Below are 27342 nucleotides of genomic sequence, written 5' to 3' on the forward strand. Positions count from 1 at the left end.
TCCCAGCCTCTAACAACCAGCAGCAGGCTGTGTGGTGACTCTCCCCGGTGCATCCTGGGCAAAGCCTGGGTACTTCAGCAGAGGAGGCACCTCCATCTCCATTACCTCATGTAAAACTACTGCTTCCGTTGCCCACCGAGTGCTCACTATGTGCCGGGTGTCCAATTTCCCAGAAATAGATTTAATCTGGTCCTTACAATGCTGGGGTCAAGTTTTATCCCTATTTTACAGATGATGAAATTGAGGGTTATCAGGCAAATAGACATTTACTGACCACATGCATTTCCCTTGTCACAAGGAGACCCTGGTGCACAGAGGTTGACTCAACAAGCTCATGTGACTGGTAAATGGTAGACTCAAGATTTGAATTCAGGCCTGTTTGGCTCCAAAGCCCATGAACTGAACTGTGACCCAGGCCTGCCCAGCTGGTCTGTGGGGTCCTCGGGTCCCCATATCCTGTGCTGTGTTTCTGCCCATGTCTTTTCAATATCCTCCCAGTATGGGACAGGAAACGTCCCATCATTGTGTGAGGCCACAATGCTGAGAAAGGATGGGTGAGTGGCCCCAGGCACTTGCAGGCCCCTCTGTTCTGGGAAAAGTGGAGCCGCCTTTCCATTCTCTTCAGGCCTGAGAACTTAGGGGGCCTCCTTTGGGGTCAGCTTCCCCCCATCTGTGGCAATTCCCTATAGATAGCCCCTCTAGAGAATGCCTCTGGACAAGGCTGACTCTAAAGCAGGAGAAATGAGCAGGTTTTGATTTGCTAAGTGAAGAGTCACTCAGTGTATGGCAGAACCAATCCATTCATTTATTCCATTAACCTTCATTATACAGCTTCTGTGAGTCTGGTATGCTGTTCCATTGAGTCCCTGGTACCCTGTACAGGGTCTACTGCATAAAAGATGCTCAGCAAACATTTGGAGAATGAAAAAACAGCCTTATATATTTATTTCATTTTAAAATAAGCTTTTGGTGTGGCTTGACTTGAGCCCGTTAGCTGCCAGGTTCCCCTATGACAGCCCCAGCCACACCGTGACACTCTTGGAATTGGAGACCTCCGCCAGTAAGAGTCTCTCTACCCCCACCTCCAGGTCCTCACCCCTCTCTCCAGGCCCAACTCTGCTCATCTCTGTGGCTGTAGTTCAGCTGCCTGTGTGCCTCCTGACAAACCCTCTTGGCAAACCCCAGGGCCAGCAGGCTGAGGACAGTGAGTTCCTGGCACCTGGCTCCCATCTCCAAGATGCTGATTTAATTGGTCTGGAGCAAAACCCAGGCAGCTGTGAACAATTCTATAAAAGTTCCCTTAGCCAATCTAATGTCTGGTTTGAGAATTACCAGGTAAATGGACGGACAATAGCATAGGTTTCAGAGTCAGACATGCCTGGCTTCAAATCAGGGATCTGCTACTTCCAACCTGTGTGCCTTACATAAGTTATTTATCAGAGCCCTGGTTTCCTTATCTTTAAAATGGAAATAATCGTATCTAACCTAAAAATTGTGAGGATTCAAACCAAGAACAAAGGTAAAAGCACTTAACATTATGCTTGACACAAAGTACTTGGGAAAGGTTAAATACGATGCCATTATTATTACTGTCCTAATGTGATTATTCCTCTATCCTTCAGGCCCCCTCCCATGGTGCTCTTCCTTCCAGGACATCCGCCCCACACTTCCCAGGAGAGGAGCATAAGCCCTAGAATGCCAGATCTCAGCCCTGCCCTTGGGTGCCTGGGTAGTAGAAACTGACATCAGCAATCCCAAGGCCAGCCCGTCTCACAGTAGCTAGTTATACAGAGAAGGTGGTGGCAGTAGGTTGAAACCTGGCTCCCATTTCTCCAGGTCTAAATGTCGTAACTTTTGGCAGGACTGCAGGACCACAAGGAGAAGTCAAAGACTCCCAGATAGTATCAAAGAGATTTTGTTGAAATATCATTTCAAAGGCTTAACAAGGTAGAAGTCATTATCTTTAATTGTATTTATGATTGTTTTATTGTTATGGGTCTAGAACTCTTTGGTAGCACATTTCCAGCCAGAATGCAGGCAAGAAAATCAAGAAAAAAATGGAAACGACTCCTACGGGTTCCCTAAAGGGAAGCCAAGTACAGAGAGAGGGCTTCTGAAGATTCAGGGAAACCACAAAAGCAGCAGAATGGCAGTGGAAGATGGTGGTCCCTGGAAACTTTGCTGCAGACCCAGCTGCGTGCCGTCAGTTTCTCTCAAAGACCAAAATACCTATAGACAGATGCCTGCAGACAACTCTGATCAGGCATCACACTGCTCTGCACCCTCATTTATGGCCAAAGAAAGCTGTTCACTCTAAACATTCTCCCTGGGGGATTTTTTTCCCTGTCACCTTATATTTTCTAAGCTTCATGATAGACAAGAAAACAGACAAAATCTCATTTCATCTCTCCTTCCATGGGGAGGGCATTTCCATTTTACAGATGAGGAAACAGGCTCACAGAAGTTGAATGATTTGTCCCAGATGCAAAACCAGTAAGTGAACCAGCCAGGACTTTATGTGGGGTCCCTGAGTCCCAACTGCACGCCCTCAGCCACTGCGCCTGTGCTCTGTAAAGTGTGGTCTGCAAACTGGGACAGGTCTGCAAGCTGGTCTGTTACCAGTTCACAAGTGAATTACAGAAATTGAGAGAAAGTCCCACAGCATTTTGACAGAGTGATTTTATGTCTACCTAATCTAAGAGTTAAAAAAAAGCTGGCTTGTATTTTGCATGTCTTTTGTTTCATTTTTCTAGATATTCATTTTTATTGTGTTTTATAAAAGTTTCAGTCTGCAACAGAGTGGAGGGGGATAAGCTCCCTGGCCAGCCACGACAGCTGGTTGTGGGGTGGCCAAGATTGGGCCGCATTCTTGGTTTAGCACGGGTGGGCACTCAGCGCTGCTTCCAAAATTACCTTGTACTTGAAAATCAACTGATCCTGAGCTCAATGAAACTGCAGGTCTGAAGCCCAGAAATACCAAGGAGGCATGGGAGATCTGGCCCTCAGTGCTTGTTAATCATGAGAACTTTGATTAGAGGTGCTACAGGTTTCACTCAGGTCTGTCCAGTTCTCATTATGAGCCATCAAATAAAAACAGCAGGAGAGTCTAGAATTTAACACTGTCTTGGAAAGGAGGCCTCCACCATCTGGCTACCTGTCAAAGAAGTATTTTGTTTAGTTTGTAGTCCCTCCTATTTGTGCTTTCACGGGCAGACAAGGACAGAGAAATATACGAGGGCCCATGCCCTTGTATACAAGAATGAAATGTCCTAACCTACCTGGCAGGCTGGGCTTGGGGAGGTGCAGGGAGTTAATGCACATTAAACCCAGGGTAAACTTGGAGAGACAAGGAGTGCAGTGCCAAGTATCACCAGCCTCATTAAGTTCCTCAGCCTCAGAAAAGCTGCACTACCTGCTCCCACCTTTGTCTCCTCCCTCCTTCCTGGGGGTGAGCAAAATCCCTGGTTTCAGTGTGAGGGAGCCAGGCACACAAGGCATGTGACCCAGCTTGCTTGGCTATCTGTGAACACATGCTATTTGCCTGCTCCTTCTCTTTGCTCTGAGGAGTGGCCGGGCCAGGATGTGCACCAATCTTATGTGGGTTTTAGGAGGCAAACGCCAGAAGATAGGGAGCTCATTCCTCCTAACACACACACACACACACACACACACACACACACACACGCACACTCACACAGCATCAGGGACTATTCTCATCATGGGGATACAGTACAGCAGGGGACAAGACAGAGGAAGTCTCTAGGCTCATGAGGCAGACCTTCTTGTCAGAGGAGAAAGATGACAAATTATTGACAAGAAAATATATGATAAATGCAAGTGGCCACGAGTGCTTTGAATAAACCAAAGCCATAAAAGCGGAGACAGAGGAATGAAAATGGGTGTTCATCTACACAGGGCGCTCAGGGAAGACCTGTCTAATATGAGGGGTCATGTGGGCAGAGACATGAAGAAAGTGAAAGGCCAACATACTTGGGTATCTGTGGGAAGGGGCCACAGGCAGAGGGAACAGCCAGTACAATGGCTCTGGTGTGGGCTGAGCTGACAGCAGTAGAGGTGGCAAACGGGGCAAACTACAACTTGGGATATTTTTAGAAGGTGGTACCAACAGGACTTGGTCCCTGGGATGAATGGTGAGGATAGATGATGACAAGCCCTCCCCCTGAGGGAAGGTTCTGAAAGCTCCCTTTGCCTGGTTGTGGACTGTAATGGGCACAGGAGCCGCCATGATAAAAGACCCCACTCTTGACCTGCTGCCCTCAGACGCTGGTGGCTGTGCTGAGAGCCATGTCTGGGAAGCCCATAGTCCCAAGCAATTAAGGTGTTGACTAAACCTAGGCACATCAGGAGTCAAGAGACTGTCTAAGAGACATTCATCAGAGGCGGTGATCAAGCCACACACACATACACAGACTTGCATGCATGCACGCACGTGTGAGCTCACTTCCTGCAGGGTCCTGAAGGGGCCACACATTGGCCCTGACTGCTGTAATTCCCCCAAGAGACACAGAACAGAAAGTCCTGCTTTATTTCCCGGCCCTATTAGGAATATGCCCTGTGACCTTGAATCAGGCACCTTCATTTCCTGTCCTGGAAAAGGGGCGAGGAGGAATGGATGGAGGTGGGGAGGAGGAATGGAGAGAGGAAGGGAGCAAGCTGCACCCCAGGGTAGCAGAAAGGTTTGTTATTTAGCATTCAGGGGACAGAAAGCTCAAATAACAAATGGAGAAGGCAGGGGCATACTGCAGCTCCATCTATTTCCATGCTGTGTGCTGACCCTTGGTATGTGTCTCCGCCCTCCACTGGGCGGTCTCGTGATACAGCAAAGAGCTAAGGAGGAAGACTGGGCAGTCTGATGTCTCAAATGATCAGGATAATGAGAGGGAGAGTTCAGGAGATGCAGGGACTTCTGGCCTCAGAACACACTCCTTTGAAGCAGCTGTCAACTGGTAATGACCCAGAGCAGGGGGTTTCCAGCTGTGTCCCACAGAGCCCTGAGATCCTGGGAGATGCCCACACCACCGCAGGGCTGAGGCCACCCACCACGCCCTCTCTTCATCCAGAGTAGCTCTGCTTTTATCTTCCCTCTTCTGTGCCGATGTTTCAGGGAGTGTTTTCTTTCAAGAAAGAATACCAGTTGTAAATTCAGAGCCCTTTGGGCCAGGCAGGGAAAAAAATGAATGAAACAGGCCAGTTATAAGATAATGAGAGATGTGACATTGTATGGAACACATGCTGTCTGCTCAGCTGCTACGACTGATCAGTGCCATGCAGGAATGGGGCACAGTGTTACTAGATCATCTGATTTTTCAAGATAAACCAGAAATCCAGATTTATATGAGATTAAGCCCACATGCCAGCCCAACTATACATGTTCATGGGCCACTGGTCTGCAACCTCTGACCTAGAAGGATCTGGCTTTCAGAGGAGGTAATAAGCATAAAGGAGGGGGAGGAAGAGGAGGCCAGAAACCAGAAGCTCCTCCCCGCCCTTTCTTTCAGATCCAGCCAGATGTGGATGCCTACTTACTCAGCTCCGAGATGCTCCCCACACAGGTGGCCAGGAGGGACTGCTCCAGGGTCCGGAGCTCCAGTTGAGCATAGGCATCGGCTCGCTCATCATGGCCCAGGGACCCGCCATTGTAGGGACTGAAGTACGCGGGGAGGGAGAGGACACCTGTGGGGAGACAAGGCAGACAGGCGGCTTCATGAAGGAGGCCAAGCTCCATGGCCCACAGCCTAGTCCACTGCTGGTAGAGTGGGGGCAGTGGGCAACTCTCAAAGCTGCACTTTTTACTATGCAGACCATCTGGGTTTTTTACAGGGGCCAGAATGAGGAGTGGCCCCCTTGAAGATGTGGTTTTTTTTTTTTTTTTTGAGAGGGCATCTCTCATATTTATTGATCAAATGGTTGTTAACAACAATAAAATTCTGTATAGGGGACTCAATGCACAATCATTAATCAACCCCAAGCCTAATTCTCAACAGTCTCCAATCTTCTGAAGCATAATGAACAAGTTCTTACATGGTGAACAAGTTCTTACATAGTGAATAAGTTCTTACATGGTGAATAGTGCAAGGGCAGTCATATCACAGAAACTTTTGGTTTTGATCACGCATCATGAACTATAAACAATCAAGTCAGATATGATTATTCGTTTGATTTTTATACTTGATTTATATGTGAATCCCACATTTCTCCCTTATTATTATTATTATTATTATTTTTAATAAAATGCTGAAGTGGTAGGTAGATGCAAGATAAAGGTAGAAAACATAGTTTAGTGCTGTAAGAGGGTAAATGTAGATGATCAGGTGTGTGCCTGTAGACTAAGTATTAATCCAAGCTAGACAAGGGCAACAAAACATCCATGGATGCAGAAGATTTCTCTCAAAACAGGGGGGGTGAGGTTCTAAGCCTCACCTCTGTTGATCCCCAATTTCTCACCTGATGACCCCCCTGCGACTGTGCCTGTCTTAGGTTGTTCCTCCCTTGAGGAATCTTACCCGTCTCTGGCTAACCAGTCATCTTCCGGGGCCATACAGGGAAATGTTAAGTTGGTAAGTGAGAGAGAAGCCTTATTGTTTGAAAAGGTTAGCTTTTTACTTCTTTGCAGATTTATGCCCTGTGGCTTCTATGCCCAGCATTTGTCTTGAGGTATCTTTACCACTTGGAAGAATTATGATACTCGGTAATTTTTTATACGAGGCACGGATTCTACTAAAGGGTTGCAATTAGGAAGGAAGAAGAAAAGCTATAGAAGTAGCAGACGGAAGAAAACATGGGAAGATTGATTATTTCTTTGACATATGAAGATGTGGTTTTTAAGCAAGTGGAGACTATCCTTTCTTGGAGCTGCATAAGGAACTGACCTAGAGAGGCTTCCAGGCCATAGAAGATAATTCATTCATTCATTCATTCATTCATTCATTCATTCATTTCTTCAGTCACTGAATATTTAGAGTAGCTCCCTCATCCCAGGCATTGTGCTACATTCACAATGGTGGGGTTGCAAAGAGACATGACTTTGTCTTCATGGAGTTCAGAGATGTACACGTCCACCCCGCCTGCCCATGGGGCAGCATCTGCCCTTAGTCCTCTCACTCCCTCATGTTGCCTCCTTTCCTTTTTCAGGCCAGGAAAGGGACTAGGAGAGAGCACAGAGGTAGGGATGCTCCTTCTCCACCCTAGGAAGGGGATGCATCCCAGCCACTGGCCAAGTCCAATTAGTGTTTTTCATTAGCACTTCAACAACAGAGGAGTACAGCTGTCAGGATCACTCCCAGAGGATGACAGCCTGCAAATTGCTCCAACTCACTCTGTGGCTTTATAGAAAGCACCAGAAGAGCAAAATCAGACTGGCTTAAATTTACATGTTGGTTCTTAAGAGCATGTGGCTGTAGAGATGTCCAATTTTTGGTAACTGCTGTTATTTTATTTTTATTTGATCCATGCATCTTCATCCGATCCCCCTGAACACGTTTTTTTTTTTTTTAAGAAAAACACCCACAGGAATTTAATCATTCACTTTTGGGAAAATCTCTTAAAATTCCTTGAGATAACTGGAGAGCCCCTGGGATGTTGCCAAATCTGAGTTAGAATACCCTATCCTGCACACAGAGTGTGACAGGACGACAACAGCCATAGGTGGTGGAGCACAGTAGTTAAGAAGGGCCTTGGAGCCACAATATTTGAGTTGACGATCTGGCTCTGTCATGTAGGCAGGGGTATGATCTTGGGGAAGTTACTTCAGTTCTCTGTGCCTCAGATTCCTCCCGTGTTCCCTAGAGCTACGGAAAGGACTCAGCTCAGAGTGTAGCCGAAAGGATTAACTGAGTCCTTGGATGTCGACTCTTGGACCAGTGCATGGCTTAGAGTTAAGTGCTCTGTTGGGAGCTGTTGCTATTCTTTTACTATGTGCTGGGAACATAGGCTTTATTTACACCATCTTATTTATTCTTTCTAGAAGGTAGGCCCTGCTGTCTCTGTTTTAGATATTGGGAGACTGATGCTCAGAGAGTTTAAATAACTTGTTCAGCTAAGTGGCAAAGCTAGGATTGGAATTGGGTCTGACGGGCGCTAGAGTATGTACACTTCAGCCCTCTGTAAGCCCAGATCCAATGAGCATACCAGCAAGGCTCACCTACAGTGGTCCCTGCTTGGTGACCTGTGCATATGACAGTAGTGCTTATTACTGCCCATCTCACCATGGCAGCCCCTATGCTGAGCCTTGTGCTTCTCTTTGAGGGGCAAACACATGCCAGGCAGTGCCCAGATCCTGGCAGTGCTCCTCTCTGGCCACTCTCTGGGTTCAGCTGACGGTCAGCCCTGCCCTCCTAGCCTGCCCTTCCTCTGACCCAGCCTTCCTGCCCTCCTCGTGCTGCCTCACTGCTCCCCGAATCCCCCCTCTCACCTCCTGGACAGCAGCGGCCCTCCCCTCACATCCAGTGCTGACTAAGCCAAGCACAGCATCAAAGCACTTTCTCAAAGTTTTTGTCAGTGGGAGGAGGAAGAGGGTATGATTAGGTTCCCCTGCCCCTCAGCTCCACTCCCCAAAGCAGAAACTCTTCCTGACAGCTGAGTACCCAAGCACATTAAGAAGAGCTTGCTCTGAGCATTAAAACAAGTAGAACAAAGCTTACAAACTACAACCCCTAGACAGCCCTAACATTTGAGAGTTTCTACACTTCTATGGGTCCTAATGCCAGCCCTGCTCCTGCTCTTTTCTCCATTATTAATCTACGGAAACAACAGTGGGGACATGTGGATCAAATTTACAGTGCTTAGGGAAAGGGAATAGGAAATTCAGCTGATTTGTCAAAGGATTCCCAGAGTGAAATATTAAGTCAAAGGATCTAGTAACAGGAGCTGGCAGGTCCGTTAATAACAGTTCCCATTTTCCCAGTTATCACACACCCAAAGGGGCTTTCACTTAATACTATGGCAAAGGTAATTATGAACCTATTATTAATAATAGAAATTGATAGTACCACAGCTTTTGCATATTGCATAGTACCTTTGGCTTTTAAGAGACTTCCAGTGATTTATCCTTCCAGCAAATGAGATAGGGCAGTCATAATCAGTAACAGCTACAGATGACATTTATTGAGGGTTTACTATGTGCCAGGCTCTGGGATAACTTTATACACATGATCACATTTAATCCTCTGAAACTTCCTAAGGTACTATAAATACCTATTTTACAGAAGAAAAGCCAAGGCCCCAAAAGTTAAGTGACTTGCCCGAGGGTCAGAATACTGAACTGGACCTAGAATTTTAATCTCAAGTCTCAAGCTGCTGAAATAAAATGAAATCCTAACTTTGGCTACCTAGTCCTTTAGTTAAACAGCACTAGAATATTTGCAAGAAGAGGATTTGTTCTGTTTGAGCCTGGGGCTTGACAGGAGGAAATATGGAGTAAGACCCAGAAACATGGCTTTCTCTTTAACGGGTCTCCAGGCACCTCCTGCCAAGGATCCCCGGAGGCCTCTGCTGAAGTCTACAGATAGAAGGCTGTCCCTCTTGTTCCCTCTGATTTTTCCAGAATGCACTTCTACAGCTTGTCTTCCAAATCTGCCTCTTTTATATTAACCCCAAATTCCTCTCTACCACATAAGCCCGTTCCTCAGCAGTTCTCACTGGAGAGGGAAAATATTTGCTTTAAGTTCTCACAATACTTCACTGCCTTTTTTGCCCCTCAAATTCCCAACTTTATATGAGCCCACAGCAAGATCATTCAGGAAAACAGGATTTCCAAAGAAGCAAAAGAAAAGAAAGACAGCTCTCTTTTTTTCCATTTGCTAAAATTCTTAGGAAGTATATATTTCAGTCATGAGGGAAAAGAAAGCATGCTAGGATGTGTCCCCTTATCCTTTTATTAGTTATTGAGGATACTCCAAATCAATCCCTGTCGTTCTCTGTAAAAGTTACAGAGAAAACCCACATGTATCACCGAGCACCTAACCACGACATGAACTACTGGGTGTGAAGCAGTGTTAACAGGATGCATGACCGAGTTATCCTCTGCCTCCTTCTTGTACAAAATCAGCATTTCTGTTGAGACTCAAATGTGCTGTGGCTGTATGTGAAGCCTCCACATTTCTCAGTTTACACACAGAACCATAATCTTCTATCATTTAATTTTTCTCAGCCTGGTTGCCCAATCCTTGAATCTGAGAACTCATTACCTCATCCCCGTGCCCTCTGAGTACAGCCCCACGTCCACCCAGTTGCCCAAGGACAGACATGCATCATCCTTACATCTTTCCCCCTCCTCCCCCACATGTCCAATGAACCACCAAGCCTTGCTGCTTTACCACCTTACTACCTCAAAAATCTGTCACTGCCACGACCCCAGTTCTGGCCACCCTCTCCCCTCACTGGATACCGCAGTAGCCTCCTCACTGTCTCCTCCTCGCAGCCTTACACCACCTTGCTGTCCCTTACTCTGGTTATGGCCTCTCACTTAATCTGGCTTTGTACACTCCAGTGACTCCACATTGCCCTCACAAAGAGGTTCAAACAATTTTCCACAGGTAAGAATAGAAAAATCTTCTTTCTTTCTATGAAATTCACAGACAAAACAATTCTGTATATGGGGAAATTCCCAGCACCTCCCAGGAAATCAGCAGAGTTTAGATGCCTCATCCCTCTTTCTCCAAGCTATTTTCCAAGTTGGGTCACTTGGCTAAGCTTGAGCCCTGGGTTTGGAAAAGCAACGTTTCCTTCCCGAGTGATTCTCCACCAGTGCCCAGAGAGGGCGCCGTTGAATTAGATGGGAAGCCCACTGGGCAGAACAGCGGAAACCTGGCCTTCTTGCCAGGTTCTGCCAACCAGGAATTCAACCTGGGTTTCAGCTTGCAGAAGTGCTGGCTCCCCCAAGGAAGCACCCAGCCAGAAGCAGATGGACTGCACATTGAGCTAACAAACCAGACGTTCAGTACTGAGGTTTTTCAGAAGCAGGGATTAGCCACATTGATGGGGATTTCACTCTCCTCTCTGTAAAACACAGGGGTGGATTCTATGGCTTCCCAAGTCTCCTCCAGCACTGGGATCCCACACTCCAACTGGCCCCTCTGTGTGCTCTAGAACTAACATGTACCCCTCAAAACCCTTCCCCCTCTTACATTCCACCACTGAACCTTGAATTGTCAACAGTGGGAAAAAATAGACTCTGTTATTACTATTTCCTATAGTTTAGTTCCTCCATTGCTATACCACTCCTAGACCCCCAAACACACATAATTTTAAATGTAAAGAAGATGATCTTTTTTTACAAGTATATTTATTTATAGTTTAGCTTTTCTGACCACTCATCAAAAAGCCATTAAGACTGTAATGTAAGTGTCCTACCAACTCAACAACCCATTACTAGCTCTCTCTTCAGGCCTGTAAATGTTCTTTTCAGGGCACTGTGACTACAGAGGGCCTAGGTACTGTGCAGGCCTGCGTGGACAGCACCCTCTCCTACCCCCATTCTCGCTCCCACCGGTTTAGGGGAGCTCATTCATGAAGACAGCTAAGGCCACCACTTTCCTCCTATTTCTTTAAAATGAAAACTGGGGTGCAGAGGATTACTCTTGTACCACCCTTGTGAGGAAACTTGGCATCTTCTACCAATTTTCTTAGGAGCTGGAAGCTTGGGTGGGGTTCCATCCATAAGCTTCTGAAAATAAAAATTGTATTGCCCCACTGAGCAGTTTCCAAATAGCCCACATAATCCAAACCTTTTTATTTTTTATAAGTGTTTCCATTCTCTGATCTGGAATTTTATGTATAGTAAGTTTAATGCCCAGTTGTTGTATATTAGTCACACTGAGACAAAGTGCTGAAAAGTTAAAGCATGAATATTTTTCAGAGTCCCAAATGGAGTATAAGGATAGTCAATTCTAAAATAAATTTCACTGAATGGTATTTCTCCTGACTTTCTAAGTTCAAAGAGGTTGCAGTGAGCAGGGGATGCAGGTGTTAGGAAGGAGGAAAATGAAGGAAATAATAGGGAAAACCTGGGAGTGGAATGAAATATGCCTGACTGATGAGCTGTCAATCATCTACATAAAAATTATTCGAGAATAATTGAAAGCTCATATAGTTCTTGGCCAGAACCCACATAAAGATGAGATCACTGCACTGTGAGGCCCAAGAGCTCAAGTGAGAAGAAAATACTGGGAGAAAGGGAGAGAGAAGAGTGGGGTTCTACACTGAATTTGGGAAGCAGGTTTTAACTGTGGGTTGATAATGAATGGAGGTAGGCTACCATGCCGAGTAGTGTCCCATGTCAGGAAGGGGAGGAACCAGCATTTAAACCACATGAAGACCCTAGCAGTGGCCTTACTACTATTAGTTAATACTATTAGCTAATAGCTAGTATTGTTACTGTCCCTGTTTACTAATGAGGGACACTGAGGTTTTAGGTGGGCTGGGTCACTTGGCTAAGGTCACAAAGCTAGAATATGGCAGAGGTGGGTGGGATTCAGACCAGCCTGTTTGACACTGAGTCCACAAGGGGCTCTTCCCATGCAAGCCCAGGGAGAGCACACTTCCTTCCTCACTCACAGTCTGTTAGCACGGCACTTTCTCCTTCTTCTTTAAGGTCAGGAAATTAAAAGCAAACATAATCGTGCTCTGGTTAACACCTCACTCTGGCTAAGTTATCAGAACCCCACTGGCAGAAGGTGGTCTTCCGGTTAAGTCAGGCCCGGAGGGTTGGAAGTTCGCTCTGAAGCAGTAGAATAATAATGCACATTTATGACTGCCCAGGGTGCTGGGGCCAGAAAACCCGGGGCGAGACCAAAGGCTGCAGAAGTACAGCCATGCTCACTGCCAGCACCCCCAATTCTCTTTAAAAAAAGGTGATGAAAAGCCAAGCTCACCCTGGATGCTGGGCTGGAATTCAGTCTTGGGCAGCGGGGCGTGGGGCTGCCTCTTTTCCCTCCGGCTGGCAGCAGTGCCTCTGACCTCTGACTCCGCAGTGGCTCACCAAATTCTCAGGGGGCTCCAGGCCGGGCGTGGATTTAAAGGGAGGGAGAGGGACCCCCATAAAATGGCAACAGCCCAACAATCAGTGGGGGCAACCCTGAAATCTCCACTAGGAGCGCTGGCTCACTGGCGTTTGGCAGCTGACATTAATGTACATATCCGTTCTGACACAGACCAGAGGATGAGTGTTGGTGCCCATAAAAGAACAAAGTAATAGAAATCACCGAGTGTTGCTTACCTTTTTGAGGTAAAAAACACAATAAAATGCAGTCCATTCACTGCCATTTCCCTTCTTTGAGAAAGAGTGAAATTAAGCCCGAGTAACCAAGCAGATCAATTTCAGGGAAGTAAACCCAAAGGCAAACTCTGGAAAAACCAGCAATAGTCACACACCGGGCAGTGCACAGCACAAAACTCATAGGCGGATGGACTATTTTTTTTTTCTTGTGGAAAAAGAGCTCCATGGTGTTTAGAATACTTTTTAAGAGACTCTGGGTGCCTCTCTGCATAGTATTCATGTAGCAGGTCAGAACTTGTGTGACCTAGGAAGCATGCATCTTGGAACTGCTCTCTTAAAAAAAAAAAATCCACCGCATGACCAGGGTCCTCTGTCACATGCTGTCTTTGACCCACGGTGGAGAGCACACACTAATTCCTGTGAGGCAAGGGCAACATTGAGCCAGTTTTGCATAAAGGCAACACACTCACACACACACACACATACCGACAAGTCATCACCTTAAAATATAGGCCTTTTCCCCAACCAATGCACAGAGCCAACAATGTGTTTCTCTCTATGCTATGGTTATAAAAATGTTCTCAACTACTATGCTTTCTAAGATTTTACAATGAATATGACTTAATGGTGTAATAAAAAGTGATTGTTATTAGGGAAATGAGGGTGGGGAGAGGGGAAGGATGCCTTTAGCAGGACAAGGGGGTAGCAGAGAGTTCTTCGGAGCAAAGGAATATCCACAATTTCAACTATGGCAGAGAATCAGTTATTGAAAATTAAGTTTTTGTATAAGAAAACAACTGAATGGAAAAGAAAGCTATAATTTAGTTACCAATGAAAAGCTCAGAACGAGGCCATCTAATATAAAAGATAATTATTTCTACATGAGAGAATTTTTGATGATTTTTTTCATTAATCTTTAAACATTTTTCCTACTGATTAAATAATGAACACATATATTTTAATTTAAAAATTGTTATAATCATTGTGATCTCATCCAGGCCAAAAAAAAGAAGTAAAGGAAATAAAAAGGAAAACCTGGTTGTTTTATAGAAATAGTATTAAAAAGAAAAAAATAAGGGGAAAGGATATTCCATTTGGAAGAAATTCAGGCAGAAACTGATCTATATTGCTAACTGGGAGTTGAGATTTTGTCCGCACACCTCATTCCAAGAACTGGCCCTTCTGAGAGCCAGCCCTTTCACCTGGCTGGGTGTGGTGACTCAAGTGGGACGTCCTATGGCATCCTGGTGATGCCCGGCCCAGCCGTGTACCCACTGCTCTGAGCCTGTGTGCTCGTGGCAAAGCCAAGTAGGAGCTTGGACCTCCAGCACCCACTGTGGCCAGCAGAGGCTGTAATACACTGACCTTAGGACAGGAAGACCTGGGAAATCCTACACCCAATGGCTGGAATCCCCAAGCATGCAAAAAAGTCTAACCACTGCCAGCCTGGGATGGGGTACAGGTGGGCCCGCTAGTGGTAGGGGAGGCAAAGCTCATGCCAGGCACTCTATCTGTGGCTAGGGAGTAGGGCTGCCAGCAGGAAAGAGGGGAGCAGGAGCAATCTCCAAGGGTCAGCGCAGTGGGGGGGAGAGGGACAAATGAGCCCAAGTCCCATAACACACACAAGTCCATGGAGGTTTCAAAGAGAGGCGGATCTCAAGGTCCAGGGCAGATGGCCAAAGCATTTATTAATAGAGCATGAGTGCATCAGTCAGAAATTTACTAAGCTAGAGCACTTCTAACAAATATAACCTACTTCCGTGGTCTTTGGTCCCCATTTCAAAGGGCTTCAACTATTAGACTCTCCAGCCAACCCTTGAACTTCTTCTTACAGGAGAAAAATAACTCTTTGTTGGTTTGTGTGTTAGTTTTCTAGGGCTGCTGAAAGAAAATGCTCCAGACTGTCTGGCTTAAACAACAGAAATTTCTGTTCTCCCAGTTCTGGAGGCTGGACGTCTATGATCAAGGTTTGGTGGGGCTGGCCGCTCATGAGGCCTCTCCCCAGTGTGTAAATGCCGTCTCCTCCCAGTGCCTGCACATGGCCCTCCGTGTCTGTGTCCTACTCTTCTCATAAGGACACCAGTCATACTGGATTAGGGCCCATGCATATGGCCTCATTTTGCCTTAATTAGCTCTTTAAAGGCTCTATTTCCAAATATAATCACATCCTGAGTGCTGGGGATTAGGATGAATGAATTTTGGAGGGTCACAATTCAGACCATAACAGTCGTCTTTTCTGTGACTTGCTGATGAAGCGATTTCTCTAATACAAGGTGGTTTCTGTAAATTATTAGTTTTCAAAATCAAATTTTAAACCATGGTTCCCTTTGTTTAAATGTCATCTTGCGATAAGTCTGACAATAAAGCTGGCTCCTGCTCCTGGGGCCCCCACATCTCCACTGAGGTTGAAAAGCCTGCTCAAAGCCCACTGTCCATTCTGGCTGCCTGTGGAAATGCCCCTCGACCCTGCTGAGAACATGGGGTTCTGGCCCACAGTACCATGTTCCCCAGGGGCTTGGGGTGGCAATAGTGACCCCTAGCTTCATTTAGTTCAGACACAAGGGCTGGCAGCTCCCTTCCTGGGAAGTCTTCTTGGGAGACCACTCAGCTGTTCATGCGTGAGTGGTGCCTGTGGAGTGACACCCATGGTTTATTGTAATTTTAAAAATGCAGTTAAGCTAAAGGAGGAAAATAAAAATCACTATAATTTCACCATCACCATCCTGAAACAGTCACCATTGCCATATGGTTTAATATCCTTTCAGGCTTTTGAATATGCACCGATGCTTTTGAGAGTATACCTAACTTTTGATTTTAAAAAAGGAACCCATCCATGGACTTTCATGTCCTCCTTTTTCACTTAGTATTTTGTGGATGTCTTTCCATGGCCCCAAATGTTGCTTCTCATCATCAGTTTCAATGGTTGAAGCACACACCATTCTAGAGGCACACAGTATTTACTGCCATTATTTGTGGTGAATCAGGAGAGACCCCATTAATATGACTTCATGGTGGGCAGTGGCCCTGAGTTCCATCGAACCTCAGCACCGAGGAGAGCCCTCAGAGCCAGTCCTGAGCATCTGCCTGGGAGGTGGGGACGCTCCTCTTCCACCTGGGGCCCGCTATGGAGGCAGCCTCTACCAGACATCATCAGCACCTTCCATGACATTCTTAATTTGAAAACTAGGTCTCACAAAAATGGAATCAAAACTGTGGGGTTTCCTCACAGGTGTCTCTGGGTTACAGACTCACCTGCAGAGCCCTCGTAGGGCTGGCTATGTGGCAGTCGCCCTGGGAGGAGCACCTGGGGCCTTCTGGTCCTCTGCCACCCAGCCTGGCATTTGCACACAGGCCACTCCCACGGGGACACCTAGGACTCTCCCGTGCTTTCCATGTAGAACCAAAATGGGAGGGCCTCTGGCGAAGTCTCTTGGGAAGCCTGCAGCACACTTCCCTGACAGGGAGCCTTTCCTGGGGGAGCACCTCTGTCCCGCTGCCCTGGGTATGGTGGGGTCTCGGTCTGTGTGCAGAGCTGTGCGTGACCCTGTATGCTTAAACTGCAACTTAGGGCTTTGGCCGGAGTTCCTCGCTGTTTGTTTTACAAACTCCCACTTACAGTCTCAAATTAGGCTCATTAAAAAGCCTGCTCCCAATGGGGCTATAAACGTCACATGGACAAGCGGAGAGTGAGTTTACGAGGCCGGCGTGTGATCTGCCCACCAAGATAGTGGTGGACCTAGTGGAAATAGTGCATCAGCCTGCTGGGGCAGAAGACCTTCCCCAGCCCCTCCCTGACTGAAGCTGTTCTGGCAACAGGCCAGAGAAGAGGCAGCCCATGGCAGTCCTTCCAGACGGCTGGGCTGGGGCTTTCTGGATTCTGGGCTGATAGAGGGGGATGACGGCTGTCGCTCTGACACCCTCTGCTTCCTCAGCCTTTCTCTTTTGTGCATGCAGCAGCCCAGTTCTGTTTACATCATCCACAATCATCATCAAAAGCAGAGGCCGCTGCCAACACAAGCCTGCGTTCCCACTCATGCCTTGGGCAGGCAAACCTTTCCATGGGCATGTCTCCTACCAGGGCGGCAGGGCTGGCTCTGTCTCTGCTTTGCAGCATATGCCTGTGGAAGGGTCACATCCTGCCAGCAGTGGGTCTGGGTGAGGAGGGCAGAGACTGCAGTCTCTGTGCCCCGGCGTCAGTCTCGTTACTCAAATCACCGACCAGTCTGCATGTTCCAAATTACACTGAGGCTGAAGCAATGTGTCACCTTGGAAATCATACGGTCTCCCTCCCAAGCCACCTGCCCCATGGTGAAGGTGAGAAAGAATCAAAATCTTGTAACCTTGACTAACTTTCAGGCCATACTTTCTCTGTCCCAGCTTTACTAAAACATACACAGAAAACACCTCTGCTACCACCTCCACCCCCAAAATAAACCAAAAGAACACACCATATATTTATACAGCCAAGGCTGGAAGGGACCACAGAAACCGCACAGCCTCCAACCCTATTTGTGCTTACCTATGATCCATTTTTAATATGCTGCCACTGTTACCTATACTCACCCCAATACATACAGCTCCCACTGATCATGGCTCTGATGTTTGACACTCCCACACGATATCCTAAGAGGCCATGAACTCCCTTCCTTCTAAGAGACCTCACATGCAGTACCAACTGCTCGAAAGTTCTTATTTAACCAAATTCAGTCTTGTTGCAGCTCCCATACCTGTCCTGTATCCACACCAGTAAACCTCCTGCCTTTCCACAGTGGGGCCCTTACCTTCATCACAGGCTCCCCATGTATCATGGCTCCATCCCACTTAAATCAGGGGGCTCAGGACTCATGCCTAACTCTGGAGTGTGCTGTGCATGTATATCTTTTTATTTTTTTATTTTTTATTAAGCTATGATTGATACACATTCTTATGAAGGTGACACATGAAAAAAACAATGTGGTTTTTGAAAAAAGTAAATGTGGTTACTACATTTACTCATATTATCAAGTCCCCACCCATACCCCAATGCAGTCACTGTCCATCAGTGCAGCAAGTTGCCAGAGACCCACTATGTCCCATCTCTGTGATACACTGTTCTCCCGTGATCCCCCACACCATGTGTACTAAACATAATACCCCTCAGTCCCCTTCTCCCTCCCTCCCCACCCATCCTCCTACAACCCGCCCCTTTGGTAACCACTGGTTCATTCGTGGAGTCTCTGAGTCTGCTGCCATTTTGTTCCTTCAGTTTTGCTTCATTGTTATACCCCACAAATAAGGGAAATCATTTGGCATTTGTCTTTCTCCGCCTGGCTTATTTCACTGAGCATAAAGTCCCCCAACTCCATTCATGTTGATGCAAATGGTAGGATTTGTTTCTTTCTTATGGCTGAATAGTATTCCATTGTGTATATGTACCACATCTTCTTTATCCATTCATCTACTGATGGACACTACCTGCTCAAAGACACTTTCTATCCCTTTCTCTCTCTTCTTCTTCTGGTATCCCTATAATGCAAGTATTGTTCCATTTGGATTGGTCACACAGTTCTCTCAATATTCTTTCATTCTTAGAGATCCTTTTTTCTCTCTGTGCCTCAGCTTCTTTGTATTCCTCTTCTCTAGTTTCTATTTTATTTATTGTCTCCTCCACCGTATCCAACCTGCTTTTAATACTCTCCATCGTGCTCTTCAAAGATTGGATCTCCAACTGGAATTCATTCCTGAGTTCTTGGATATCTTTCCGTACCTCCATTAGCATGTTGATGATTTTTATTTTGAACTCCCTTTCAGGAAGAGTCACAACGTCCATGTCATTTAAATCTTTCTCAGGAGTTGTATTAATAATTTTACTCTGGACAAGGTTCCTTTGGCATTTCATATTTGTATATGGCGCCCTCTAGTGTCCAGAAGCTCTATTCTGGAGCTGTTCAGCCCCTGAAGCAATGTCAGGGGTCGCAGGGGGGTGGTATTGGTGCCTGGGGGGAAGAAAGAGCTGTTTTCTGCTTCCCAGCTGCTGTGCCTGCCTCCATGCCTGAACCAGTGGGCTGGGCACACAGGTATAAGCTTTTGTCCCAGAGTAGCTGGATATGGATCCCTGCTTTCCACAAGCGGCTGGAATCTTAGTCTCTCCAGGAATTCTGCCTGTATTAGTTTTCCAACCCCTTAATCACACGAGTATCATGAAAGCACCATAAAATGTAGGTTTGTGCTCCCAGAGCAGATCTCCGGAGCTAGGTTTTCAGCAGTCCCAGGCCTTCCACTCCCTCCCTGCTCCGTTTCTCTTCCCCCTGCCGGTGAGCTGGGGTGGGGGAAGGGCTTGGGTCCCGCGGAGTCACAGCTTTTGTACGTTACCCCGTTCGCTGAGGTCTGCTCTTTTCTCCAGGTGTGTGCAGTCTGGCACTGTCCTCTTTCCTGTTGCTCTCTCAGGATTAGTTGCGCCAATTAAATTTTCTAATTGTATCCAGTTTTAGGAGGAAGCCTCTGTCTCTCCTCTCACGCTGCCATCTTTAATCCTCTCTGTGTGCATGTATATCTTGACTAGTTTGGAGAGGGGAATGACCTGTGCCCTTCCTTTTGGGTTCTGAAGTGCTCGATATTGGTGGTTTCCCTCCATCTTTGTTCATCCTCTTTCTACCCAATGACTGGCTGCCACCTTCCTCCCAGAGCCTCCCCTGACCATATACTGCAGTGGTTACAACCGCAAGCTCACAAGTTAGGTGGACCCAGCTTCAAATCTTGGCTCCACCATTTACTTGCTATGTGGGCTCAGACAAGTGACACCTTCTCTGAGTCTCAGTTTCCCTGTCTGTAAAATGGGGATAACATGTACTGTCAGAGAGCAAGAGTGAAGATCAACTGGGACAATACAAATGCATGCTCAGCATAGTGCTGGGCACAGAGCGGGCATACAAGAGACAGAGGGTGTCCTTGTCTGTATCACTGTTTGCATCAGCTCACTGTGATCACGGCTGCACTTTGCTCCTCTCCCAGAGTTCTCAGACCCAAGGCAGGAGTGGGCAGTGACACTGATAACCTTTTCCTAAATGGCTAGCTTATGAGGGGCAGAGGCTATATTTTTCATCTCACTCCTTTCTTCTCTCTGCTATCTGTGCAGTTCCAAGAACATGGTAGATGCTTAATAAGTGTGAACAACCCATAAGAGAACATGAATTTTAGTTTAACCTTATTAAAAATCAGGCACTCTCAATACTAAGGCAAACCAAAATAATGGCTTTGACTTCAGAGGGCATTGCAAGTTAAAGAAAAATACTGCATCTATGACACCAGTCTCCTCCAACTGCATGGCTAATCAGGAGATGGCTGTCGGGGAGGGCAGCGTCCCGGGGCAGGGGCCTGCCTGGTGCTGACAGCTCTGGCACAGACATGAGAGCAGAATGAAAAGAGAGAAGATGTGTCAGCGTGGCCTCCGACCTCAGCCCTCCCCAGCCCTGGTCCTGATCCAAAAGATGTGCCGGGGAGCAGAGCACTGCAGGAGGGTCTGCGAGGCCCCACCACCGCTGTGCAGTGGGGTCACTGGCTGTAAACAACAGCTCTGACTCCATGCTGAGTCTGCAGACTGCAGAGCCCACCCTCTTGGCCCTGAAGCTCTCCAACTCCTTTGCCTTAACAAGAAGAAGGAGAGTGAGAAAAGGAGAGAAAAAGGGAGAAAGGGAAAGAGAAGAAAGTACCCAAAAATAAACACATGGGCTACATGAGCACTTTGAGCTTAGAAGCCCCATGATACTTTCATTAATTGCAAGTTGTAGAAAAGCCACTGCCTACTTGACTTTTATTTCTTCAAATAAACATTGGAAATAGCTGGGCAGGATGAGCCAGCACTCCATCCCCCTCCCAGGAGGCCAGACCTCTTGTGGTCTTCACAGAGAAACAGAAAGGAAAATCAAGATCCCCTTATGTGAGTGACAAACCTGCCTGTTCCGGGAGCAGTTAGCAGCTGCAGCCTGGAGGAGCATGTGGGGAAGGAACCTGGGGTCAGAACAAGGTGTCCCAAGGGCCCAGGGGGAATGGTGTCCCTGTCTTAGCATAAGAAAACTGACAGTGTGAGAGGCTCAGCAACTTGCCCAAGCTCTTTGCTGCTCCATTACAGGAATCTGGGCCCAGAATTTGTAAGTAAATATTGGCTATTTTTTAAAAATTGAGATATAATTCACAGATCCTAAAATTCATCCTTTAAAAATGTATAGTTCAGTGGGTTTTAGTATATTCAGAGTTGTGAAACCATACCACTGTTTAATTCCAGAACACTGCCCTACCCCAAAAAGATATCCTGAACCCAGTAGTCGCCATATCCCATTCTCCATCTCCACCATCAACTCCCCTCCAGCACTGGCTACCAATAATCTACTTACTGTCTCTATGAGCTTGCCTATTTTGGACAGGTCATATAAATGGATTCATACAGTGTGAAGTCTCTTGGGTCTGGCTTCTTTAACGTAGCATAATGCTTTCAAGGTTCGTCCATGTTGTAGCACGGATCAGTACTTACCTCCCTTTTGTGGCTGACTACTCTTCCGTTGTGTGGATAAACCACATTTTGTATATCCATCTGTTGATGGACATTTGGATTGTTTCTACTTTTCAGCTATTGTGGATAAAGCTGCTGTGAACATTCACATATAAGTTTTTGTAAGAATATGTTTCCATTTCTCTAAAGTATACACCTGGGAATGGAATTTCTGGATCACATGGTACTTCTGTGTTTCACTTTTTGAGGAAACTGTTTTCCACAGTTTATTCATTGGCAATGACTCTAGGCTAGAATGGGCATCCTTAGGAGAACCACCACAAAAGACATGGAAGGGCACAAAGAAAAATAAGACAAACACATTTAACAAGGCATCAGTCCTAGCAGATTAGGATGACCACCGTCCACTAGCTTCATGTTAAATTACTTTTATTATAATAAGAATAATGAATGCATGTTTACTGCAGAAGAATACAGAAAATATAGTCAAGGGCAAACTGCAAGGTAGAAAATAAAAATTACCCATAATTCCATCTTAGAGACATATTGATATATTTTTAAGATATACAGTGTTACTCCACTTCACTTATTACACAGTATTCTCTTATACCATTAAACAGGCTTTTAAATGTCTACATAGTTACTGCCGCTGCCCGTTGCAGCTTCCGCTAGCCGGCTTTGCTCCTGTGCTCCTACATGTATCCACTTGCCTTTCTTCTGACTCACCATCATTCAGTTCCCAGCAGCAGGGCCTCTGGTTGGATACACCTCCCTGCTAGGGAGGGCACAGAAATCTGTACAGAAGCCCCTGGAGAGCTTTAAAGACGAACAGACATATTCATTCATGTATACACACACACACACACACTCACACATAGTGTTTACATTTCCCTGTGACAACCATTCTGATCAGAGAAAGCAGGGAGTGGACCTGTGAACTTGGGGACAACATGATTCACTCCGGTACTTGCTGCTAACGACTTTACAGTGCACTCTAAGGGGCAGCACAGCTCAGGAAAGGAGGATCTGCAAGCCACACTGAAGCCTAATTGCCAGATCAGTCACTTACCCAGAGGCACTGGACAAGTCCTCAGCCTTCCAGCCATAAAATGGGCCAACGACATCTACAGCATCCAGGCCGCTGTGAGAGCTCAGTGAGAACCTAGGGCAGTGCCTGGAACACCGGAGGGGTCAACAGCAGTCCTGGGGCCAGGGTTGGGCAGGGAGGGCCCTAGTAAGTTGGCAATGGGGAGGCCGACCCCTCAAGACCCCTGAGTGGTGGTAACCCCTCCCTAAAGTGTCTGTGGTCATTTACCTGCCTGTTTACTACACCATCTCCCACCCTCCCAAGCGGAGCCACAGGACTCTGCATGGCGTCCACCTAAAGTTGCTGATTTGGCAAGACGGTTAGACTGCATCTTCCAGCCCCTTCCCTCTTATTTTCATCACAAAACTTTAGTGTATATTTGGTTCTTTTTTCCCTAGTTTCTGAAAACCTTTCCAAAGGAATGTCTCAGACAGCCACTAGCAACATGCACATCCCATGTCCAGATCCTGGTTTCTAATAACACCTCCAATAAAAGGACCCAGAGTCCCTTGGGAAAATGGCAGTCTCTAGGGATGGGGTAAGATGAGCTTGGCTCATGTTGCAGCGCCAGAAAGAGTGCTCAACAAAACAAAATGATGAGGCATGTCAAAGGCACGCAGGCGCCGGCTGAAAGAGCTGTCAACAGCTTAAGCTGGAACAACTTGAGCAATAAGATAAACACCATAGTATTGGATTAGAATCCAAAGTATAAATAAATATCCATGTATCTATATGCTTAATAATGATAGAATGATTAGATAATAGGTTGAATAAATCATTAAATGGGAAGATAGATAAATCTTTCATACAAAATAATTCCAACTAGTTTATGATGCATCCCCTTCAAGGGGGTGGAGTATGACTGCTTCCCTTAAGCGTGGGATGCACACAATGAATTCATTCTCAGGAGTGCAGTACAGAAAGGGCTAGAGGTGTGGGGTGGGTGGGGAGGAGAGTACCTTTACAGTTAGAGAAACCTGACAAACATTATCTAGCTAGGCAGTCAAGGTTAACATCGTCAGTGGTAGGTCATGTTAACAGCAGGTACCCTTGAGATGAAGTAACCAGAAGGGCACTTTACCTCTGTGGTCTTCCTCTTAAAAAACACACAATCCCAACCTCACAATGATAAAAACCTCAGACAAACCCACAGAACATGGAAGGTCCAAGACACTGTCACAATCAAGAAGAATCTAAGGAGATATGATGGCCAAATATAATATGGGATCCTGGGACAGAAACAGGACATTAGGTAGAAACTAAGGAAATCCTTAAGGAAACTAAGGAAAATTGAAGCATGGACTTCAGTTAATAACAATGCATCAAGATCAGTTCATTCATTGTGGCAAATGGACAATGACAAATGTAAGATGGTAATGGGGGAAACTGGGTGTGGGATTTGGGGAGAACTTGCTGTAATATTCTTGCACCTTTTCTGGAACTCTAAAACTATTCTAAAATAAAATGTTCAACAAACAATGTTAAATCAAAAGTAAATCCTTAAACAAAACCCAGAAGTGTCCTAGAAACAACATCACATGGACTTCCCTCATTCCCAGGGAGGTGGCCTCTCCTGTAAGCCCTAAAGTCTACCTAAACTCTAGGCACTTAGCTCATGCAGCACTTGCAGTACTTTCGACTGCATTATTTTTTACATATCCACTCAATATAGAACATGTTAATTGAGCCCTTACTGGTGGCCAGGCACTGTGCTAAGCCCAAAAGATGCAATGACCAAGAAAACAGGTGTTTTCCCCTCTTTCTGGGGGCCCAGATGGGAGACATCCTGTGTAACTGGCCTGGTCCTTGTATGGTGGCTGATGTTTGCTGGGTGAGTGTTAAGGCCACCTTAGCAGCTTCACGCACTTGATAGTCACTGTTGGGCGGTTGTTAGCCATTTCACAAGGTGGACGCTCAGGATACTTGGGATTGGTTTGGTAGGTTTTCCCCAAAATCTTTTTTCTTCTAATTGTAAAAGTAAGTATGGGGGATTATTATTTAAAAATCAGAAAAACAAAATGAATAAAGAAAAAGTTTCCTGTAATCTTACCTTCCAGAGACAACTATTATTAAGATAGCATATATCTTTTCTTCAAACAATCTTTTTGGTGCATATATGTAACATACCAATTTTTTTTCACTGACAGGATCATAATGACACTACTTTTCACCTAACACTGAATCCTATATTTTGTGGGACATTTTTTCAGGTCAGTATGCTTAGTTATATATATATATATATTTTAAGATCTGCACATTTTTCTGCTGCAGTCACTTCCCTAAATTTGAACTGTGTCCACAGCTGGCCCCTCATCTCTCAACTATCCAAAGAAGCCGCCAGCTCTTGAAGCAGAGCCAAGTTGGGGCTCCGGATATTTTCCACAGAGGGCGCCTTGGCTTTCCAGAAGCTCAGGAGGGGGTTTCCCCTTTCCCTGGCTCCTCCTCTGCTGCGGTGGGGGCAGAGGTGAGGGCTGCTCCCTGGAAGAGGAGCCTGAAGCGGGCCACTAGTCAGGCAGAGGAGCTTCCGGGGTGAAGTCATGCAGAGGAGCCATTTGTGGATGCCTGGCCAGGCCAGCTGAGCGCTGACTCAGTGAGGCAGGATGGAAGGAATGGAAGCTCCTAGTCTCAAGTGGGAACTGCTAATGGCTAACATGAGAACTGCTGGGCCCTCCCCTGTCTGGCCTGCCTACAACCGTGGCTATGTCCAGAACATCGGAACCACAGTAAATTACCCAAGGCTTCCCCATCAGGGAGATTCCTGGGTTTTTTTTCACTGAGAACAAGACTACCTACTTATGCCTGGGGTGAGGCTGAGCAAGTGAGCTGGCTCTGTCCCACGGAAGAGAGATGCAGTTCCCTGTTGTGCCTCAGATTATAGGTGGAAACAGAAAGGACCCCATAGTCTTTTGATCCCTTCCCTGTACCCCTCCCCCCAATTTACTGATTTGCTCTGGGAGGCCTCGGGGCCCAAAGTACCAGCATTGTAGGAACTCCTTGAATGCTAGCTCTGGCTCTGCTTCTCATAGGATGAGGGCAAAGTGCTTTGCACGTAACTGTTTTCTCATGGACACACATGGCCACCAGGCAGTGCTAAGCCCTGGGGACATTCAGGTGACTAATTCTGCCTGATAGGGCCCCCAGATTACAGAGTAATGCTACCTGCTCGGGCCAGCCTCAGAGAGCTCTCAGAATCTTGACTGCCATGGAGGAGCACCCAGTTAGCTCCTCTGATTCACTAATACAAAGATTGCTCTGTTCATTAGCTTAGCTATTCAGTGTCTGGTGCTCCCCTCCAAGATGCAAGCTCCTTCTGGCAGGGGTTGCCTGAACCACAGCAGGCACACAGTAGATGCTCAGTATCTTCTGGGGGAAAAAATGAATGATATCAACTAGCTGCTCCACGGTGACCTTGGTTAGATATGTCATGTGTAATTCTCAGTTTCTTCATCTGTAAAATGAATGTGGTTTCTTCTCTTCAGTGGTTATATTGAGAATTAAAAGGGCAAATGCACACAAAGGCCTAAGCCTGACACATGGCAAGCGCTAAATAAACCAATAACTGGGTTCTTTTCATTATCATCTTCAGAGGTGAGAAGGATCCTGGATCCTTGGGTAAACTGCCACGTCCCCAGGATTTAATGAAGTAGCCTTTGTTCAACCAACCCCACAGGAAGGGGATGGCAGAGGCGAAGACCAGAAGGAACCAGTGCTTATGACCCCACCTTCCTGAGAGGCTTTGCCTATCAGAGTCACCCAGGACCCTTCTGAGTGGGGATTGCTTGTTTGGCTCATAAGCCACAAGCCATGGGTCCTGGCAGTGTGCCTAAGCAGCAAGCAGGGCATCATGAATTGCCATTTGCCAAGCTCTTCAGATCCAGGCTGCCAGTTCAGGCAAAGGCTCTCATTAGCTGCAGGAGGTCAGCTGTTAGCTAGTTCAACAGCTCTGCACCACAGGTAACAGCTAGCTAGGAAGGCAGAGCGGAACCTGTGCCTTCTTGATACAAACCTTCCAGGTGGCAATGTCCTACATGGAGAGCTGTGTGGTCAGGGCAAGAACAGCACCTGGTTTCTCTGCTGCCCAGGCCCAGAGGCAGTCACTGTCCAGTTGCCAAAGACATGTGGCTAGGAGAGGGCTAGTGGGGACCGCTCTGCCAGGAAGAATGGGAAGAGGTCCCAGTGGGAGTTCCCCGCAGGTGCTTGTTGGGAGAGGGAGACTAAAAATGGAAAAAGAGGCAGAGGCTGGAGAAAAGGGGGAAGAAAAAGAAAGAACTGAAATAGAGTGAGTTATTTCCCTTGAAATAAAAGGTCACTCAGAATGGTCTCTTCATCTGAAATCTAAAAAAATGCATTTTGAAATAGTTGAGAAAATATGGAAATTTTCTCCTTCCTTTGCTTATTATTTTTATTTTGGTATCATTAGTCTACAATTATATGAGGAACATTATGTTTACTAGACTCCCCCTATCACCAAGTCCCCCCAACATACCCCATTACAGTCACTGTCCATCAGCATAGTAAGATGCTATAGAATCACTA

General features: G+C 46.4%; 1 protein-coding gene across 2 annotated transcripts in view; it reads right to left on the reverse strand.

Annotated features, from left to right (window-relative positions):
- Nucleotides 1-27342, reverse strand: part of ABTB2 (ankyrin repeat and BTB domain containing 2) — a 172992-nt gene that overhangs the window by 38534 nt on the left and 107116 nt on the right. For both annotated transcript variants that reach the window (XM_036891687.2, XM_036891685.2), the window contains exon 2: nucleotides 5548-5694. In XM_036891687.2, coding sequence (XP_036747582.2) covers nucleotides 5548-5694 — 147 coding nt within the window. The remainder of the gene's footprint in view (nucleotides 1-5547; nucleotides 5695-27342) is intronic.

This window comes from Manis pentadactyla, chromosome 9 (assembly GCF_030020395.1).
Source record: "Manis pentadactyla isolate mManPen7 chromosome 9, mManPen7.hap1, whole genome shotgun sequence".
NCBI classification, from domain to species: Eukaryota; Metazoa; Chordata; class Mammalia; order Pholidota; family Manidae; genus Manis; species Manis pentadactyla.